At 37.3% G+C, this 20,606-nt stretch overlaps 4 protein-coding genes across 5 annotated transcripts in view; 1 reads left to right on the forward strand and 3 right to left on the reverse strand.

Moving 5' to 3' along the window:
- Positions 1 to 67: 67 nt before the first annotated feature.
- On the reverse strand, positions 68 to 7,256 carry si:ch211-117l17.6 (regulator of G-protein signaling 21). The gene is made up of 5 exons (XM_067414852.1): positions 7,102 to 7,256; positions 6,920 to 7,006; positions 6,504 to 6,562; positions 861 to 1,027; positions 68 to 542 (listed from the first exon to the last, which is right to left on the reverse strand). Exons 1-5 carry the CDS (start codon positions 7,176 to 7,178, stop codon positions 363 to 365), a joined length of 570 nt encoding a protein of 189 aa, XP_067270953.1. The 5' UTR covers positions 7,179 to 7,256; the 3' UTR covers positions 68 to 362.
- A 1,681-nt stretch (positions 7,257 to 8,937) lies between these two features.
- On the reverse strand, positions 8,938 to 12,013 carry LOC137039552 (platelet glycoprotein V). The gene is made up of 2 exons (XM_067414853.1): positions 11,902 to 12,013; positions 8,938 to 11,617 (listed from the first exon to the last, which is right to left on the reverse strand). Exon 2 carries the CDS (start codon positions 11,606 to 11,608, stop codon positions 9,623 to 9,625), a length of 1,986 nt encoding a protein of 661 aa, XP_067270954.1. The 5' UTR covers positions 11,609 to 11,617; positions 11,902 to 12,013; the 3' UTR covers positions 8,938 to 9,622.
- A 549-nt stretch (positions 12,014 to 12,562) lies between these two features.
- On the reverse strand, positions 12,563 to 14,046 carry uts2d (urotensin 2 domain containing). Its single transcript, XM_067415096.1, has 5 exons — positions 13,914 to 14,046; positions 13,640 to 13,744; positions 13,479 to 13,516; positions 12,928 to 13,021; positions 12,563 to 12,796 (listed from the first exon to the last, which is right to left on the reverse strand). The coding sequence occupies exons 1-5, from the start codon at positions 14,008 to 14,010 to the stop codon at positions 12,771 to 12,773; spliced, it is 360 nt and encodes a 119-aa protein (XP_067271197.1). The 5' UTR covers positions 14,011 to 14,046; the 3' UTR covers positions 12,563 to 12,770.
- A 2,584-nt stretch (positions 14,047 to 16,630) lies between these two features.
- Positions 16,631 to 20,606, forward strand: part of ccdc50a (coiled-coil domain containing 50a) — a 32,044-nt gene continuing 28,068 nt past the window's right edge. The window contains exon 1 of one of the 2 annotated variants that reach the window (XM_067416113.1): positions 16,631 to 16,946. In XM_067416113.1, the coding sequence (XP_067272214.1) occupies positions 16,898 to 16,946 (49 nt within the window). In that variant the 5' untranslated portion in view covers positions 16,631 to 16,897. The remainder of the gene's footprint in view (positions 16,947 to 20,606) is intronic. The other variant, XM_067416114.1, reaches the window with a different exon arrangement.

The raw sequence follows: 20,606 nt of genomic DNA on the forward strand, positions 1-20,606 counted from the left end.
TGCTGCTTAAAATGTTTTGAAAAGGAGACGCCAGGACACAAACAGAAGTATTTGGTGTAAACTGTTTATCTTGAGATCAACTCTTGTAGACAGATTTTTATAGAAAAGCCACCCATTTCACAGAACAGAACAGCCAATCTCTCAAATAACAGTGGAAATCATTTACTGTAACGGTGACATTTTTATTTTTTCTCATTAATCTTATCACTCAAAACCAGTGAAGTTGAGCATCTGCACACCACATATACTTTCTGTTCTCCTCAGTCATTTCCTCTAAACCACGTGCATATGTCCTCTTTCTGTGCGCCTGCTCATTAAGAAACCTTATTCCATTGAATCAGTTGTCAGTGGTACAGTTAGGCCTACATTGGTTTCCTGGCTGCGTTCCTCAGGTTCCGATAGGCCTCGGATTTGAGGAACCTTGGGCAGGAGTCTTTCTCCATCAGTCTGTATATATGCATCTCAGCTTCATCAAAACAAGTGAGGTCAGGCTTCAACAACGATCTCTCTATCTTCTCACGAGTGTGATGGTCGATGTTGACCTGTGAAAAGGTCACGTTTAAATATATGAATAAGAAATTTAAGCATATTTCTATAACTCATTTAAATGGTGTTTAGTTTAAGCAAATACAGCTGATGCTATATAAAGGAGACATTCTGTTTTTTTTACCCTTTATTAATGCATTTTAAAATTTGTGTTGGGTTTGAACGTACAACTTTCCAGTTACCAAATATTCAGCTACCATTGCACCTATTAATAAACTTTACTGTGTTGCAATGGCATTTCCATGCGTCGTAATGCACTGTAACTTCAGAAAGGCCCTTCTCTTTTTAATGCTTTAATAAATGCACATACTGACCTCTTTTTGAGCCATGGGATGGAGAAACTCTTTGTAAATATCTGCTGCCTTGTTAGAGAGTCTGCCAGAGGAAGTCATTCGCTTATATTCCCTGCAGGCAAGCCAAAATTCAATGTTCTCCGCACTGAACTCCGACTGGAGAAATGAGCGAAAGGCAGCCAGGTAGTCTGTTAGGAGAAGAATGTTCGAAATAATGTGAAATAATATACAAAGCAAAATAATAAACTATTAGGTTTTTTACTCTTAGGATGCCATAGAAGAACCATTTTGGGTTCCTTGAAAGAACCTTTCAGTCAACAGTTCTTTAAAAAAAAAAAAAAAAATTTCTTAGTGTAAATAACATTTAATAATATAAGGGTCTGTTCACACTTGCAGTTTGGTTCTCTTGGTTCTTTTACTCTCGGCTAAAAAAGTAAATTAAACATTTAAAGGGTTAGTTCACCCAAAAATGAAAATTCTCTCTTTAATTCCTTTCCCTAATGTCGTTCAACACCCGTAAGACCTCCGCTCATCTTCGGAACACAAATGAAGATATTTTTGTTGAAATCCGATGGCTCAGAAAGGCCTTCATTGACACTAATATCATTTCCTCTCTCAAGACTCATAAAGGCACTAAAGACGTCGTTACAAAGTTCATCTCAATACAGTGGCTCTACAATCATTTTATGAATGACGAGAATAGTTTTTGTGCCCAAAAAAACCTAAATAACGACTTATATAGTGATGGGCCGATTTCAAAACAAAGTTTTGAACGGTTATGAATCATCGTATTAATTCATGATTCGGATCGCGTCTCAAACCGCTGAAATCACGTGACATTGGCGATCCGAATCATGAATTGATAAACTGATTGATAACGTTTCGAAGCTTTGTTTTGAAATCGGCCCATCACTATATAAGACGTTATTTAGGTTTTTTTGCACACAAAAAATATTCTCGTCGCTTCATAAAATGATACCACTGTATTGAGATGAACTTTGTAACGACGTCTTTAGTGCCTTTATGGGTCTTGAGCGAGGAAATGACATTGGTGTCAATAACGGCCTGTCTGAGCCATCGGATTTCAACAAAAATATCTTCATTTGTGTTCAGAAGATGAACGGAGGTCTTACAGGAGTCGAACGACATGAGGTTAAGTAATTATTGATGAAATTTTCATTTTTGGGTGAACTAACCCTATAAGGTCCTTGCACACGAAATTGAGTCCGAAATTCTTGTCTGAAATTTCTGCGCATTTAAAATAAAGTATGACCTCACTTTGTGTCAGTCACGTTTATACATAAAAAATCCGGATCAGGTTAAATTTTCTGCGTTTTTTTGCATCTGTAGCAAGCATTTTGTAGACCCCCCCCACACACACACATACACACACACACACACACTTTTATGGCATATATCCTGTATGCGGGTTGGTGAATGGTCATTTCGCGTTTGCCTTTTGGGGGGCTCCCTCGGTTCGTCCGCCACGTGGTCCCCTCAATTGCACCTCTCTAAGGACTGCCCTGTGTACGTTTTGTCCTTTTGAGTGTCCTTTCACACTGGGTGCATTTACGTTCATCTTGCGTCATCACAAACGTGCACGGTCTTGATAGAAAACAGACATTAATTTGGTGCTATTATGCACATGCTGAGTAAACAACACTTGGCTTCACTGTGTCGCATGAAGGCGGCTTTCTGCTGCTTGCAAAATGACTCAGTGGATTGGCATTCATTTGCCGCCCTGATTGCACTCGCTATGCGCTAATACACTGCAGGCTCACGCTCGCTCTTATCCACGGCAAATCATCAACACTATCATCCCTTACATGTGCTTTATTTAACTAAATACCGTAATTGGCTAAAATGCATGCGCAGGTTTTCCTCTTGAGCAAATGCCCACCCAAGTCCATTGGTTTCACATTCACGTGAAACGCAGCACAGTTCGAGGATATACTGGCACCGAGGTCCGCATGACAGCTTTCACATTACCTATTTTTCATTCGAACCATGCCCAGTTTCGAGGTAAATTGCCAGTGTGAAAGCACCCTTAGTGTGGTTCATTTGGGGTGTGTTCACACTTGACATGTTTGATTGCCTGACAAGCCAGACCCACATCAAGATGTTTGGTCTGGAAACTCACCATTGACAGCTCAATCCGAGGGGCGCGATAAACGGTTGTCTTTCAAACTCCCTCTGCACGCGATAGCGCTACAACCAACCAGAGCACGAAGGTGAAGCAGAGCTCATTGATAGATTAAACATTCGTCGTATTCGGTCGGCAAAACTCCGAACACATCTTCCCTTCTTAAGAATGACTTCAGTGCCGTTCTTTGTTCTTTTCTTAGAGAAAAGCTTAACTCCACGAATTCCAGAGTCGCGGTCAAAGCTTATTCGAAAGACCACCGCCGTTCGCCAGTTTCTGTGTTTACTAGAAGCACGCAAGCGTAACTCTGTTGTCATTATGTTAAGCCCCACCCACCGACTCTATACACGATGTGATTGGCCTGACCAGAGTTTGGCGTTTACAGCTCAGACGTGTATTGAGAGTTGCTAGACGACACTCGCGGCAGATTAGATTTGCTGCCGCTAGGGTGCGGCTAGATGTCTAGGCTACATGTTTGGTTCAATTAACACGAACGCTGTTTCAGGACCAAAAAGATGTAAACTAACCATAAACAGGAAGATAAGACCCTAAAAATGAGACCCTTTTCTCGTCATAGTCGCGAGTTTGCCCATCACGGTTCGGAACATGCATCAGAACCGCGCCTCCACGCAGCAGATTGTTTGTGTGTATAATGGAGCGATTCCTGCTGCTGATTTTACTCTTTTACACTTTTTGTAGGCTCTTCATGAATTCTCATCTAGTCAAAATACCATGATAAGTATGCTACGCACATACAACGAGCGCATTTATCCCAGGATAAGTTCCGTCTCAAAATAGGCCATATGTCATAAAAGCTGACCAATCAGGTTGTGAATGTATCCCTATGCCTTTAGGTTTGTTTCAGTAAAAAAATGCCAATGAAAACTAATCGAACCAGGACTAATTTATTTATTTTTATTAGTGATGTTAGATTCTTGAACGAATCGTTCTTTTGAGAGAGTTCTCAGCAAGTAACCGGTCGAGCCGGTTCACTAATCGAACTGAATCAAACTTTAGTTCCATGATGATGACGTATAAGACGCAAAAGCCGAAGTCCGACAGAAAAAGAACCGATTGAGGCGGTTCAATCATCTGTCTAAGTTTGCAGAGGATTTCCGAGGCGAGGGTGATTGAGTTGACGACGCAAGTCTGAGGCACATAGACTACTGAAAATATTCTTATTATGATGACCACTCTTATTAAAGGTCCCATTCTTCGCGTGTTTTCGAAGCTTTGATTATGTTTACAGTGTGCAATATAACATGAGTTTATGTTTCGTGTGTAAAAAAAACAGTATTTTTCACACAATTTACTTATCTGTACAGCGCTGTTTCCTCTGTCCTGAAAACGGCCTGATGATTTCCTTGTTCTATGAAGTCCCTCCTTCAGAAACACGTAACGAGTTCTGATTGGGCCAGCGCTTCCCGTGTTGTGATTGGACAGCAGCTTAGCACACTTTGCCCGGAAAGGTCCCGCCTCGGGGAGATGCAAGCGCTGAATGCGCGCTCTTCTCCACGTGGGAGAGCAACAAGACCACGCCCCCTTTTTTGCGTGTTCTTGTGGGCGGAGGGTTAGTCAACAAACGGTTCTAGTGACGTCATTCCTGAAGGAAGTGCAGGGTTGTAGTCCAACCCGGCTGTTCGCTGTAGGCTTTGAAAGGGAACTTCTGTTAAATAAAATATCTCGCTTGGCATTGAACTTTGAGCTTCATAATTTTACAGGTATTATTTACATTTACATTTACATTTATGCATTTAGCAGACGCTTTTATCCAAAGCGACTTACAACTCAGGAGAACAGGAAGCGATCCTTCAAGAAGAGGCAACGAAACACAAAAAGTGCCCTAAATACTAAGATTTGTACACTGCTCAGAGTAGCAAAGACCAGAAAAGGAAAGAAGAAAGGAGAAATAGAGGGGGAAAGGTATTATTTATGCTCTAACAGCAACATTACACACTAACTAAAGTTTGAAAGATGGGATAGCGAAGAACGGGACCTTTAAAACATGAAAAAACATAAATTTTACTGTAATTTATTGTGCATGCAAATTATTGTTAAACAAAATGTATACATTTATAAGACTGGTTTATTCTTTATATATAGCTACTTTAGACATCCGTGTTTGTTGATCAGTGCCTGAAATGTGTACTGTAGTTGCGCAATTTTTAGTTGAATGCGACGCGAAGGATAAATTAATGAACTGAACTCTGCACAAGCACCATTAAGTGAATGAAAGGCAATAATCAGAAAATGCACCTATGCAAATAACTATTTGATTGTTTCAATGTGCAATGATACAGATTATTACTTTATTTGAATGTTCCCTTGATATAACATGAAACAGAGAAATGTATTAAAAAGCATAAAAGAAATGCATAGTGACATCATTGTATGATGACGTTAGGAACCTATGAATCAGCTTTTTGAACCGGGTCATTGAGTCGAAATGTCCGAGAAGAACCGGCTCGCGGAAATGAATCAGACTTTGCAAATAGTCTGGACCGAACAAGTCAAGCGAACCGTACTACAAGTGTGTGAGAACACCATTAAATAAGTGTGGACTTTTTGGGTGAGCACCAAACAAGCAGACCGAGACCGCTGAAAAATCTGACCAAAGACATCCTAAACCAAAAACAGGAAGTGATGTTACTAGATACAATCCTAAAAAGGACAGAATGCTTAAGAATGTACTTGTTTTTTCTTGTCATAGGTGCTACGTTGCTCATCACAGTTCGGTACAGGAGTCAGAACCGCGTCTCCTTGCAGCAGATCTCCGTTTGTGTGCAACGTATAGGAAGTCCTGGCACTGTTTTGACTTTTCATGAGTATTTTTTAACTGCTAAAAAAATACCATCAGATATACGCACACACATCAAGCGCATTTAGCCCAGCACACAGCAATTTCGGATGTTCTGTAAGTGCCGTCATAATCCATGCCATAAAAGCGTTTGGGTTCATTCTTGAAGACCTGAGAAGCGAACTAATGTGAACACACCCTAGAAACTCTTACCACTATAAAGAATCTTTAGTGTAATACAAAGGTTCCGTTGATTGATGGTAAATCATTTTAATGGAACGATCAATGTCAATTAAGAACCTTTATTTTTAAGTGTGTGTGTGTGTGTGTGTGTGTGTGTGTGTGTGTGTGTGTGTGTGTGTGTGTGTGTGTGTGTGTGTGTGTGTGTGTGTGTGTGTGTGTGTGTGTGGGCATGTTTTTGTGACATATGAGGACACAAATGTGTATAATGACTTAGGTATGACATAGGTATTACAAAGAGAGGGTGAAATATGAGGACATTGGCCATGTCCCCACTTTTCAAAATGCTTATAAATCATACAGGATGAGGTTTTTTGAGAAAGTAAAAATGCAGAATGTTTCCTGTGATGGGTAGGTTTAGGGGCAGGGGCAGTGTAGGGGGATAGAAAATACGGTTTGTACAGTATAAAACCATTACGCCTATGGAAAGTCCCCATATGTCACAAAAACAAACGTGTGTGTGTTGAATAGTGGTTGAACTAACCTCTATTTTCTAGCAGATCAGCTAACTTGGGCTCATGTGTCAAACTGTCACCGTCACATCTTAAAAAGATGAGGAAATTAGTGCCTAAAATAAAACATTTCTGCCATCCATAATATAAAACGTTTTTAAATGTTTGACCATTTTACATTTAAATGATCTGTGGTGATTTTTCCAATAGTTTTATGAAGACTATGGACATTTGTACTGTTTGAACTAAATAAAAATATAACAAAACAAAAAACACAGAAAAAAACATTTAAAATTATCTTTAAAGGTACAAACATTTTCTATAAAATCATATAAAGTTTGACCTAAAAAATGTGCATAAGGTACCCATAAACTGATTATTTCAGCATATATTTGTTGTATAAAAATATGTATAGGCCTATAACAATATAAATGGCTTATAAACTTACTGATAACGAGAGTCTTCGGTCTTTTTCTGAATCAAAACACATTTGATATTGTTTTTCTGCTTTTTTCTGCTCAACAGAACATCCATTCTATGGGATGAAAATAAACATTGTGTCCATTCAGCAAATCAGTCGATTTAAGAAGTTTGTGTAGGCTATGCAGTGAGAAAAGTAAAATGATTTACGTCATTAGTTGTTTCTTATTCCGAATGAGATCCTTGAACTCGTAGATCCGAATCTTCGAGAAAAGCAGTTTAGGCATCGCATCGTGAGGTGGCGGGAAATACTCAGAATGATCCGCTACGCTTCATGTTTTGGACAGACTTTTCCCATCTATATACGGTCGACAGGCAGATAGGTGGGATGTTTTCATACCTGAACATGTTCATACAAATCCCTGGATGCCATCGACACTGCGAATCTTCTGTAGTTTATCCATGACTCATAAATATCACAATATTAGGTCTGTTTTCATGTTTACTCCTGAATTGAATTTTCCTGTTTCTATGGCAGCATGGTAGGCTATTTGAATGTATAATAACATGTAGGCCTTGAATGAGGTGTGTAAAGGGCAAAGTAGTTACTATATATATATATATATATATATATATATATATATATATATATATATATATATATATATATATATATATATATATATATATATAGTAGCGAATTTGTTGGGCTTGTGCCTTTTTTAAACCAGAGAAGGAATAGATGGAAAGTGCTCGGATATTTGAGATCCACCCAGAGCGCAGGAACAGATGAACAAATTTACTGTTGAACAGTAACTGTTCTCACTAAAACTTGACACATATGTGAAATATCTTGTAGTATGAGAGTTCTGTTAATGTTGCAATCAATATCTTCATGAGTTTGCGATTCATTTGCTGACTGTCACCGCACCTCCAGAAAAGCCTTATCAATGAACACATTCTTTGAGTTTCATATAGTCACACCAAACGTCAATGTTGGAATCGTTGAGGCGTATGTTAGTCATGTGGGAGTGGTGAATCAGATGACAGTGTTGGGTACATGATTGCTGGGTAAGCTAAATTAACTATGCGACAATAGCTACAAAATGCACACTTTAAAGGGATAGTTCACCCAAAAATGTTAATTAGCCAATGATTTACTCACTCTCAACTCTGGTGTGTATGACATTCTTCTTTGAGATGAACACAATCAGAGTCATATTAAAAAATGTCCAGGCTCTTCAAAGCTTTATAATGGCTGTTTCTGTTTTGGAGTCTATAAAAGTACGTCTATCCATCATATAACTGCTCCACATGGCTCACGGGAGTTAATAAAGGCCTTCTGAAGCGATGCGTTTGTGTAAGAAAAATATCCATATTTAAAACTATACAAACTGTAATCTCTAACTTACACTGTTTGTGTGGTACGGCCTAACGTAAGACGCTCAGATAAGAATATCCTACACTGTAAAAAATAAATCTGTAAAATTACAGAAAAAGTACTGGCATTTCATTACCTGGACATTGTAAAAAAAGCACTGGCTGAATTTTTTAACTACAGTCGACTTGGATGTTTAAGTTGTTTCAACTTAGATTATGTTAAACTGACTTAAAAAAAATAGTTACATCTTGTTAAACTTAACATTTCTTAACTTAATTTAATGAGTTAAAACAATGTAAAAAGATATGTTGTCATAACTTAGTAAACATATAATATTTTACAGTGCAGTACTTTTACTGACATTTCTGTTAACCTTAACATAGAATGCAATGGAGTTCAAAATTTAACATACAGGCAAAACACCTGTAAAAAATAAATGCAGAAAATACAGTTAAATTACAGTGAATTACAGTGCCTTATTTTTAGAGATTTTTTATTTTTTTTGCGTGACCCAAGTTTTGTTTTGCTCTATCCTCTGCTCTATAGGTTGAGTTTCTATCCTCAATCTAAAATAATTCAAACAACAATTTAAAAAAATAATAATAGTTTGAGAAAACAAGTAGGCAGGTAGGTTATTGTGCATAGGTTAGCATTTGACTATTTTGCCCTGTAACTTCTGATATATGTTGTGTAACCACCAGGTGGCATACATGGCAAAGAAAACACTCTTAAGGCACAGACATTTTATTTGGTCTTTAGAGATCAAATTTTGCAAACAGCTACCAAGGGTGTGTCCATATCTGTTTTGTGAATGCAAAGCTTTGGAATGTGGAAATTGCAGAAAATAATTATACATTTATGGTCATGCTTAGCATTTAGTCTGTCCTAAACCTGAGTATCATTTTATATGGGTACATGTACACTGTCAGAAAAAAAGGTACATTGCTGTCACTGGGGCGGTACCCTAAGGTACAAAACCAAAAAGGTACTAATATGTACCTTTAAGGTACTACTATGTTCCTTTAAGGTACTAATATGCACTCTTAAAGTTATGATATATACCTTTTAAGGTATTAAAATGTACCATTTAGGGTTAGTAAGGTACAAAGATGTACCTTTTCACTTTTGTACCTTAGGGTACCGCCCCAGTGACAGAACTGTATCTTTTTTTCTGAGAGTGTATTTTCACGGAAAGAAATGTACTCAGCTTTTCACATAAATTGTGCTAAACACCATTTGAAATTAAACTTGTTTACAATTGTTCATGATAAAAGCTTGATAGAATTCTGTATTCCTCATAACTGGTATGTGCATAATAATGTGAAAACACAACGTAACCTTGAGCTTTCTTTAGAGTTTGACTTTGAAGCTTCGTACTCTTCTCGCCATTATTCTCTGATTGTCTCCCATGGCGACTCTCCCTAACAACCACATCACCTTATGAAGCCGATACAAAATATACCATGTGGCCACAATCAGAACTGCACCGGTGACCAAGAGAACAATATACAAAGCCAGCATGAAGCCACTGTATGGGCCGGTCGACGGGACAGTCCACAGGTACACCCAACCATCGTAATGGTTGTTGTGAATGATTTCAGGTCCGTTATCCAAGACAATTGTACTGTAGAACGCCGGATCATCGAAGTAATTGCCTTGTTTTATGTAAACATGATCAGATGTAGGTGGAAACAGAGAGGGATTTGTTGCAAAAGTGCTTGAAGTTGAAGGTGCAGTTGAAGTCACTGCTTCTGTGCTTGAAGTTGAAGGTGCAGTTGAAGTCGCTGCTTCTGTGCTTGAAGTTGAAGGTGCAGTTGAAGTCGCTGCTTCTGTGCTTGAAGGCGAAGACGGTTGTAGGGAGGATGTTGCAGGAACCAGTGTGGGAATGATGCTTGAAGTCTTAAATGTAGTTTGGAAAACACTCTGACCACATTGGAGCTTTTCATAGGTCAATGTTTGCAGTGAATGGTTTTGTAAGTGGTACGGTTCATAGCATGCTATTCCTTTATCCAAGTCATTGATTATCCTCGGGTTGTCGCGGATCCATTTTGCAATACCCATAATGCTACAATCACACTTCCATTTGTTGTCGCTAAGAGAGACATTCAGCACCCTTGTATGTACAAAAATATCTCCGGAGAGATACCTTAGATGATTGTGGTCCACGGCCAGTATTTCGAGTCTTGAGGTATTGCAAAAGATTGTCTCTGGGAGAGACTCCAACTTGTTACCATTAAGCATTAAAATCTGAAGACTAATTAAATTCGAGAAGATCTCTGGGTCCAGCGCCTGAAGGTTGTTATATTTCAAGGACAGTTTCTGCAGTTTGGGCAGGCAACAGAAGAGGTCCTTTGGTAGTGAGGTCAAATTTTCGTTTAAGTGCAAATTGAGAAACAGTAGGTTGGTCATGTTAGCAAAAAGGTTCCAAGGGACAGTGACGAGATTAGTTTCGTAAAGGTACAATTCTTGCAGCCTCGGCATGTTGCCCATCAGCTGGTCAGGTAGGGAGATCAAGGGGTTATTGAAGAGCGTGAGCTTGGTCAGGTTGGCTAAGTAGTAGAAACTCTCGGCTGGAATATACCGGAGTTGGTTGCCCGACATTGCGAGGGTGAGCAGGGATGGCATGTGCCAGAAAAGACGTGGAGGAATCTCTCGGATCTGGTTCTTTTGGAGATTTAGCCTCAACAGCTCGCTTAGATGGTCAAAGGAACCATTTTCCAGAGTCTCCAACTTGTTGTTCGAGAGTGCCAGAGATTTGAGCTGCCGTAAGTTGTGAAAAAGCATCTTCGGGAGGTTTCTCAGTTGGTTATAAGCTAAGTTTAGGAAATTCAGCTTGGTCAGTTTCTGGAAGACGTCGGCGTCCAGCTGGGAAATGTGGTTCTTGCTCAGATCTAGCTCGGTTAGGTTGACCAACCCCTCGAAGACTTCTGAACTAATGGAAACTATTAGGTTATTATCTAGCTGCAGTTGCACCAAGTTGTTTAGACCACTAAACACCTTGGGTGGGAAGACAGAGAGTGCGTTTGATGACATTTTGATTGAACGGAACTGAGGTGCACCCTGGAAGGCTTCTGGCTGAATGGTGTCAAGAGGGCTATGCGTGATCATTACTCGTAGCAGAAGAAAGAACGACTGAAAACTTCGATCTTTGAGGACCTTTATGTTTGTTTCCTTTAGCAAGAGTTGAAAGGTTGTGGTCGGGTCGAGAGGGGGTATTTCGTCGATGTTCCCAGTGCATTTTGCCAAACCGCTAACATCACAAACACACCCAGCGGGACAGAGAGCACCGAGGGTGAGCTGAGGCAGAAGCTGAAGCAAAATAAACGTGAACCACATTGTCTCAAACTGGGGAACAAATATAGGTACGTTAGTATAAGAATCACATATTTGCCCATGTCTTCATTAAACAGTCGACCAATTATTATTTTACAGAAATAAATTGCAGCATGTACTTTACTTGTGATATACACCCCTAAAAAAACTGACCATGCTTTAAAGAGAGAGTCCACCCAATAATGAAAATCTGGTCCATACAATGGAAGCCACTGGAGCTCAAAACTACATTGAAATTGAAGAATCAAAAGCACTCTTTACGTTACAAATAAATGAATTAGCAATGTTGAACTTACCTCTCACAAGTATTGAAGACTGTCTGGATGAAATGGATGCATGCATGCTTTTAATAACCATAGTTTGGAAATAGCTCTTCCCTTTCTACGCATATCTTGCTCTGCAGTGCAGCCCACATGAAGACTGCATCCGTCTGGATGAGTTGCTGTTTTTTTTTTTTTTTTATCAGATTAGCCAGTAAATAGTTTTAGAACTCATATTAATGTGCAGTCTTTTCATGCTTTTGTTTTACCTCTTGCATCATGTGCATGTAGAGGGCATTGTCTTCCAATGTATATGGTAATTTTATTTATTTATTTTTAAATAAATGTTCAATAATGCAGTGAAGGACATTAGGAGCTGTCCCTATATATATAATTTTATTCTTGTTTGGCAGTTTTTAAGTTAGATTAATTTATAATTTGCTTAAAGAGTGCTTCTAATAAATAATAAAATATTGACATTATGTCATGTCAATAATCCATATCCTTCATATACTCATGTCTGTAAGGGAAAATAAGCTTCACATTTGGAATGTACAACAAAGTCTTAACACTAGAGGGAGGCAAACGCTCGTATCAAAGCAGAAGACAATCATTTCTACATTTATTTCGAATTTATTCCAGTAATTATGCGTTTAATTATTAATAAAGAATGAGATGAAAGAGCAACATCGATCAATTTCACTTGAGGTTTTATTGATATGACATTTAAATAAAATACAGTTTTGTTTTAAGAGTACAGTGCTGAGTACATTATGGCTATCATGACACATTATGAATACATATAATTCCATATCTAAAAATGCTCTGCTTGTTTGATACATCTTAAGGCATTCGATTATTTTCTTCGCAGATTTTCTTGCTCCTGGCTCTTCACTTTAAGATCCTCAAACACAGTATTTCCAGAAACAGGCTTAAAAATAAAATGGAAAAAATGAGTATGGTACTAATAAGTGCATTTACATTTGACAGACACTTTTATCCACTGCATTTAAGATATATTTTTTGTGAAAAATAAAATAAAATAATAATAATAATACTCACCATCATCTCTTTTGCTGATCATCGATCTGTCTTCTTCTATTGCATTTGACACCAATTTTCTTTCCAGATTTAGCTCCTCTTGGAGGACCGCAAGCTGAAACGAGGATTTCGGACAATTAGCTTTCTTATTAATATGTTTTATTAATATACAGTATGCCATGCTGAGTAGATTACTTAGATTACAAAATGTAGTCCATTAAATACAAAATACATGTTGAAAATTGTATTTAATTAAGTAATCTATTACATTATACATTTTAGGTAATGTAATCAGATTACTTTTAGATTATTTTTGACTTTACATAGATTTCAATAGGATAATTTGTACTATAATGATAAAACAATGCAATTTGTTGTTTTTTGAAAATTTGTCATCAACAAAAACTATTATGGAAGTCAATGGGGACCGTCAACTGTTTCATTACCCATTATCTTCTCAAAATATCCTCCTAATGATGAGATGTATCATAATTTGTGTATGAAATATCCCTTAAACATATACTTTAAAACAACCTTTTCCCCATTAATTGCACAAGAAAAATTAAACACACCTCCTGCAGCTCTGTGATTTTTCTGGCCAGCTCAAGTCCTGTGATTGATCGAGAACGTGTCAGTGAGTGCAAGTTTGTGTTTTATAAGATGCTTAAAATTGATTTTCAACGTGTATACATTTTCTAGTAGTAAGATAATCTAGTAAAATGTGTTTATTTACCAAGTACATCCTTTTCTTGGACAGGCATGATGTTTTTCCTTAGTAAAAATGCCAAAATCTGATTCTGGATGTCAGAATCATCCTTTGAATGGAAATCCTGGTTCGCTGTAAAAACGGAAATGTGCATTTCAGTTCACAATTAAGAACTATGAAGAACTTTAAGGGGTAGTTCACCCAAAAATGAATGAGTGATGACAGAATTTCCATTTTTGGGTGAACTGTCCTTTTAATTTCAATCTGTCATTTAGTTTAAAATAATAAAAAATGGACTCACCCGGACTTGCAAGGCTTCTTGTATGAACGTGAAGAGCACCAATTAGAAGTAAAAAAGCGAGACGTGGAAGAAGACTTCCTGAGGGTTTTCTGTCCATGGCACGGAGTAAAAAGCTCCTTGGTCGTATTTGCTCCTATACCTGACCGAACGTTCTGCTGCTGGATGCTCATCAGACGGGATACTTTTAATCAGACGTGAAGACGTGAGAATGTGTCATCGCCGTAAATCAAAAGTGTGACGGTGTACGGTCTGTCAGAGGGCTATATCTAAAAGAGGGTCCGTGACAGCTGGGACTGATGTTCTGATGTGGTCTCAGGGCCAACAACTAGCAATCCATCAAAGGCGGTGTGAGGACCAGAGTAAATCACCGGCTCTACTGACTATCAGTCATCTGTAGATGGCAAAATGTTCTTGACATTCTTCTTTTAATTTAACTAAAAGTAAGCGCGAGCCAGTGACTAGAATAACAAAAAACAGTTTCATGATGGATATAATATATGATATAACGTGTCATTCTTTAAATTTGGAGGCTTTTCCATCTGATAGAAACTTGAATTGCATCATGACTTAAAACATTGAGATCCATTTCATAATTAACATGACTTTTGTGTTAAAAAAAAAGAAGAAGAAAAATCTTTATTTTCTGGGCTAGATATTTTAGCTTTTTAACAATTTTCATTACATAAATGACATAACAATAATCAAAAAATAATAATAATATTATTATTATTTAAAATGAATAGGCCTAAATAGTAATAAATTAATATAATCTCTGAGTTACTATACATGGTCTAAATTTACCTTAAAAAAATATTTCAGTGTTTTGGTTTTAATGATAATATTTTTTAAGGAAACATTTTTTTATGAGAATGACGTATATAAATTATTTAGTCAGTTACCAGTTGTGCAAGTTCTCTCACTTAAAAAGATGAGAGAGGCCTGTAATTTTCATCATAGGTACACTTCAACTATGAGAGACAAAATGAGAAAAAAAAATCCAGAAAAGCAAATTGTTTAATTTTAAAGAATTTATTTGCAAATTATGGTGGAAAATAAGTATTTGGTCACCTACAAAAAAGCAAGATTTCTGGCTCTCCCAGACCTCCACTTGTTACCTGTATTAATGGCACCTGTCTGAACTCGTTATCAGTATATAAGACACCTGTCCACAACCTCAAACAGTCAGACTCCAAACTCCACTATGGCCAAGACCAAAGAGCTGTCAAAGAACACCAGAAACAAAATAGACCAGTATCAGGCTGGGAAGACTGAATCTGCAATAGGTAAGCAGCTTAGTGTAAAGAAATCAACTGTGGGAGCAATTATTAGGAACTGGTAGACATACAAGACCACTAATAATCTCCCTCGATCTGGGGCCTTGTGAATGACCTGCAGAGAGCTGGGACCAAAGTAACAAAGGCTACCATCAATAACACACTACCCAAATCCTGCAGTGCCAGACGTGTCCCCCTGCTTAAGCCAGTACATGCTCAGGTCCATCTGAAGTTTGCTAGAGAGTATTTGGATGATCCAAAAGAGGATTGGGAGAATGTCAGATGAAACCAAAATAGAACTTTTTGGTAAAAACTCAAAATGTTTTTACTTTCTTCGTAAGAAACATTTCAAGGTCCTGGAGTTGCCTAGCCAGTCTCCAGATCTTAACCCCATAGAAAATCGGTAGGTAGTTGAAAATCTGTGTTGCCCAGGGACAGCCCCAAAACATCACTGCTCTAGGGAAGATCTGCATGGAGGAATGAGCCAAACTACCAGCAAAAGTGTGTAAAAACCTTGTGGAGATTTACAGAAAACATTTGACCTCTGTCATTGACAACTAAGGGTACATAACAAAGTATTGAGTTTACATTTTTTTATTGACCAAAAACTTATTTTCCAACATAATTTGACAAATAAATGCTTTAAAAATCTGACAATGGGATTTTTCTGGAATATTTTATATTTACCATAAAAATATTGGTTTCAGTTTTTTTTTTCCAAGGAAAACTTGGAAGAAAGTGTGTGTGTGTGTGTGTGTGTGTGTGTGTGTGTGTGTGTGTGTGTGTGTGTGTGTGTGTGTGTGTGTGTGTGTGTGTGTGTGTGTGTGTGGGGCTGATATGTGGTCTGTGTTACTCATACAAATGTTTTTATAGTTGAGAAATTTTTAAATGTGACATTTTATACTGACCATAACTCTTTTTTAAACAATATACATGTAGGCTCTAGATAAATAAATTAGATCAAATTATTAAATACATGCGTGTGTGTATCCACATAATCATTATACACACACATATTATGTAAACATAAACTATTATTCTGGATCTGATTAATCACAATTTATTTTTCCCCATAATAGGCCTATATATTTATTATTTCTGTAAAGTATATTAAAATGAATCATCAATAATAGTTCATCAATGAATATACTCTGAATTGCTATATTTACCATGAAAACATTTAGTGGTTTAAATAATAAATGTTTCAAGGAAAACTAGGAAGAAACATTTTACATGCTATATAACGTGTACAAAATGTTGATATTGGTCTATAACTCTATTACTATATTTTTATTGTTGAAAAATCTTCAACTAAAAATCGACATAAGGTCTGAAATTCTTTCGAGAACTAAAAGAATTCGAGGATTGCGCGCGTTCAGTGGGTGTGTTACGTTTATTTGCCCGCGTGCGCGCGCTTTTCTGCATGCCAGAATGTGAGCGCGTTCTTGCGTGGCATGTCCCGCCCTGCGATCCGTAGCAAACACAAACTGCTCAGCTTTCCCTTGGTGTTTCGTGTGTGTGTGTGTGTGCGTGTGAGCTCACACAATATTGCTGTGGGTACAGAGGGAGGGACGGACAGAAACCTCGGGCTGGCGACAGAAACCAATCAGAGCGACACGTTACCGAAGACATCGATCGGGATTTATTTATCTGACGGAAACCGCCATCAGTCTGTCAAACAATAACCTTCAGAAACCCCAGAGAAACGACATGGCTGATTTTAGTATTGATCAGAACAACCTGCCTGGCGTCAAAGAGGGTGAGTGAAGATGATGAAGAAGATGGTGATGATGGTGCGCGTGCCGAGGCATTGTGTGTTTCTTTCTGCGTTAAAATAAACAGGCAAATGGCACGAGCTTGTCTCACGCAGAGAGAAACGAGTTAAAGCGCACGAGACGAGCGCGAGCTTCATTCACTTGCCCGCTGATTGCTGTCAGATTATTTAAAACGGCCAAAAACGTTAGATATGATAACATTATGGTGAATAATGAATGTAAACTGTTTATAAATGTCAGTAAATTGGTCATTTTTTTTAACATGTACGGAAATATTTCCGTAAACAGCCATTGAACACTAACGTTAGCTGTACTGATTAGTCAGCGGTGAGAAACGCTGTCAATAAAACATCTAACGTTAACGTTACTATAGAAAGAGAAAGCGACCTTTTTGACATCAAATATCATATAATAGATGGCGTAGAATGACTAACATTAGCTTTAGTTGGCGTAGTGTGAATGCTGGCACATGTGTTGACAGATTGGAGCAGATTCAGCATGAAATCTTCATACTGAGGATGACTGTGGTGCAACACAAGCTGTTGGTGGCTGGTCATGTTATTAAGGGAAACGCTAGCTTTGCAGGATTTCAACCCACTAATTTTAACCTCATTTGATGCTTAGGAAGAATTATTGTTATATATTGTTGTATTATATAGTATTATTTACATACCTTGTCATTTCTGCCCCCAAATCCTGTGCTTGATAGTTTATTATCTGAGCTATGATTGAGTTATGGGTCTGAAAGTGAAACAAGCAATAACGTTATAGTAATGGGGGACTAAATGTTGGTTTCTACACTTTCTAGTTATTAATTTCATGTGAAATAAACAATTTTACCTAAAATACAGTCGAGATGGTTAAAGACAACTTCACTTTAAAAAGAAAATTTTCTAGATTTACTCACTCTCAAGACATCCTAGGTGTATAAGACATTCTTATTTCCGATGAACACAATCAGATGTGTATTAATGAAAATCCTGACGCTTCCAAGCTTTATAATGGCAGTGATGGAATTTGAAGCTCGAAAAAGCATATCCATCCATTATAAAAGTAATCCGCACGCCTCCATAGCCAATAAAGGCCTTCTGAAGCGAATCAATGGGTTTTTGTAAGAAAAATATCCATGTTTAAAATGCAAATAAAGTAAAAATATCTAGCTTGTGGCAGATCGCCTTCCATATTCAGCGTATGAAAAAAAAAAAAAAACTGGCTCAACATATCACTAGAGCATAGCATAAGCGTTACACTTTCTGCATAAGGTGAATACAGAAGGTGTTCTGGCGGAAGCTAGATATTTTACTTTTTTAAAATATTTTTCTTACAAAATCCCATCGATTCACTTCAGAAGGCCTCTGTTAACCCCTGGAGCCATGTGGAGCACTTTTATAATGGATGGATGCACTTTTTTGGGCTTCAACTGTCCACATGTTGGTTTCTAGTTATTCATTTAGTTTCTGTTAAATACAGTCCAAGACCGTTTAGGTTTAAACTCACAATTTTAAGACGTTTTCTGCTTTTAAAACGAACTACCCTTTATGCTGGATTTATTTTATGATGGATTATAGTCAAAATTATTGTTATACTTATAGTTTTTAACACAACAAACATGACGTTGTTCCTCAAATGCTTAAAAAAAAGCCATTAGATACCAAAGTGTCCCATATTCATGGAAAGTGGCCATTAGACTCTTTGCATATGTATGAAATTCGTCAGTCACAAGATGTGGAAGCTTTGTGAATCATTGAGCCTGTTTATACACCTAGAACCTAGATCTACAGGTCCAAACGCATATTGAAAGACAAGTGAAAATGTGTTTTGTCATTTTTTCCATTTATTGTATTATATTATCTGGTCAACTATTCTGAATAATATCACATTGTTATAGTAATTGGTACCGTTCAAGCTGCATAAATGTGTGTGCAAATTTATGCAAAAGTGTATTTGAATATTTTCAGTGATATACTGCATTTCTCACTCGCGGGTTTCTGTTTGTTTTTCCTTGAAGAATGTCCTTGTGGCTTTTCTGTTTTCAGTTGTCTGGTGCGTTCAGCATTTTGTGTTGCAGCTGCTCTTTGCTCTTGGAGGCAATGTTGTGGATGTTTGTCTGGAAAACTTGCAGGCTTAAAATTTTTTGCTAGTTTTGCTGCCTAGCTAAGATCTCTTGGGATGCCTTCAGCGTTGGTTTCGTGTGCTTTGGAGAGCTTTCAGCCTGTGTTACTTGTTTGCCAGTCGCTGCTTGGGTGGTGCTTAGTAGCGCCTTGAGTATCATCATTCTTAATGAATCAGACATTTTAATTGATGTCATACTGTTTGTGTCGCTTTAGGCTGTTTTTCATATTTTAGTAAGGTGTCACATCCTCACACATTTATTAAATTTCATGCAGTTCAAAATTTTGATGTGGAAAGTAGGTTTTTAGTAAGATTAACATTTTTGGGGGGTGGAAATAAATTAGTAGGCTTCTTTTCAGCAGATATGTGATAAATTGGTAAAAGGTGACCGTAAAGATATTTTTGGAAGTTTTTTTTTTTAATGCATCACGCTTTCCACAAAAATATTAAGCAGCACAACCGTTTTTAACATTGATGATAATAAGAAATGATTCTTGAGGAGCCATTTATATTAGAATGATTTCTATATTAGAAGCTTGGAGTAATGATGATAAATTCAGTTTTGACGCCACATGAATAAATTACATTTTAAAATGTATGAAAATAGAAAATAGTTATTTTTTAAATGGTAAAACTATTTCACAATATTAATATTATTGAGCAAATAAATGTCGCCTTGAAAAAAGCTTAAAGCTAAATATTTTTTATCTTAGTTTCTCATTGTCCAAAAATTGTCTGATCAAAGGATTAGTTCACTTTAAAAGTATTTTTCATTGTCAGTTTGGTAATAATGAATTAACATGTTAGCTAATAAGGTCGTATGTTTCAAAGTTTTACTGAACAATAACAAATAATCAAAAAATTATTATCATTAGGGCATGTTGTAGTCCAGATTAAAACATAAAAATGTTTAAATTTGAAAATAAATGGCCTATTAAGTCTTTAAGTATTTAGTATTTGGTGCTGTGATGAACAACATTGAGATTACAAAAAACGAATGGCTGTTTTAAAAACTTCACTGGTGCGGTTGCTTTTGTTTGCAGGGTTTCCGGGGTAACCGCTGCATTCTGCAGTTCATCAGCGCTGCTGTCACTGAGCGGCACTTCATTAGCGCATCTCCTTCACCCGTTCATAGGGCTGTCACTTTTGATTCGATATTCGAATATCCATTCGAACATGACGTGAAATATCCGTAATCGAACTATAAATAAACTATCCGGTTTTTAAAGTGCCATGTAGCGCAATTTTTTACAGTCAGGTGCGTTTAAATGGAGCACTGTAATCGGTTTAAAAGTTCAATCTGAATGAAAATGCTCCATATAAACAGCTAAATCGTAATAAAAATACTCAAACTGAATGAAATTGTAATCGTTTTGAGATCGGTGGGATAAACCTTTTCATGAATCGATCAAACTAAACATTTTCACCATGTAAACGACCTGACCGGATTTCTTTTTGTGCGTCCTTATATGACGTACACAGCGCGTGCCTGCTTCACCACTGAAGAGCGCGCGCCGCGCTCACATGCACCG

The sequence above is a fragment of the Pseudorasbora parva genome, chromosome 14, assembly GCF_024679245.1.
Source record: "Pseudorasbora parva isolate DD20220531a chromosome 14, ASM2467924v1, whole genome shotgun sequence".
Taxonomy (NCBI): domain Eukaryota; kingdom Metazoa; phylum Chordata; class Actinopteri; order Cypriniformes; family Gobionidae; genus Pseudorasbora; species Pseudorasbora parva.

Bases quoted from the DNA above. Each gene is read 5' to 3' on its own strand.
- si:ch211-117l17.6 (XM_067414852.1), bottom strand. From the start codon at position 7,178: ATGCCTAAACTGCTTTTCTCGAAGATTCGGATCTACGAGTTCAAGGAT. The intron at 6,563-6,919 runs GTAAGTTTATAA...CATCTTTTTAAG, and splicing joins ACCGAAGACTCTCGTTATCA to ATGTGACGGTGACAGTTTGA. The intron at 1,028-6,503 runs GTTAGTTCAACC...TTCTCCTAACAG, and splicing joins TGATCTGCTAGAAAATAGAG to ACTACCTGGCTGCCTTTCGC.
- LOC137039552 (XM_067414853.1), bottom strand. From the start codon at position 11,608: ATGTGGTTCACGTTTATTTTGCTTCAGCTTCTGCCTCAGCTCACCCTC.
- uts2d (XM_067415096.1), bottom strand. From the start codon at position 14,010: ATGGACAGAAAACCCTCAGGAAGTCTTCTTCCACGTCTCGCTTTTTTA. The intron at 13,745-13,913 runs GTGAGTCCATTT...CCGTTTTTACAG, and splicing joins AAGAAGCCTTGCAAGTCCGG to CGAACCAGGATTTCCATTCA. The intron at 12,797-12,927 runs GTGAGTATTATT...TTTATTTTTAAG, and splicing joins GATCAGCAAAAGAGATGATG to CCTGTTTCTGGAAATACTGT.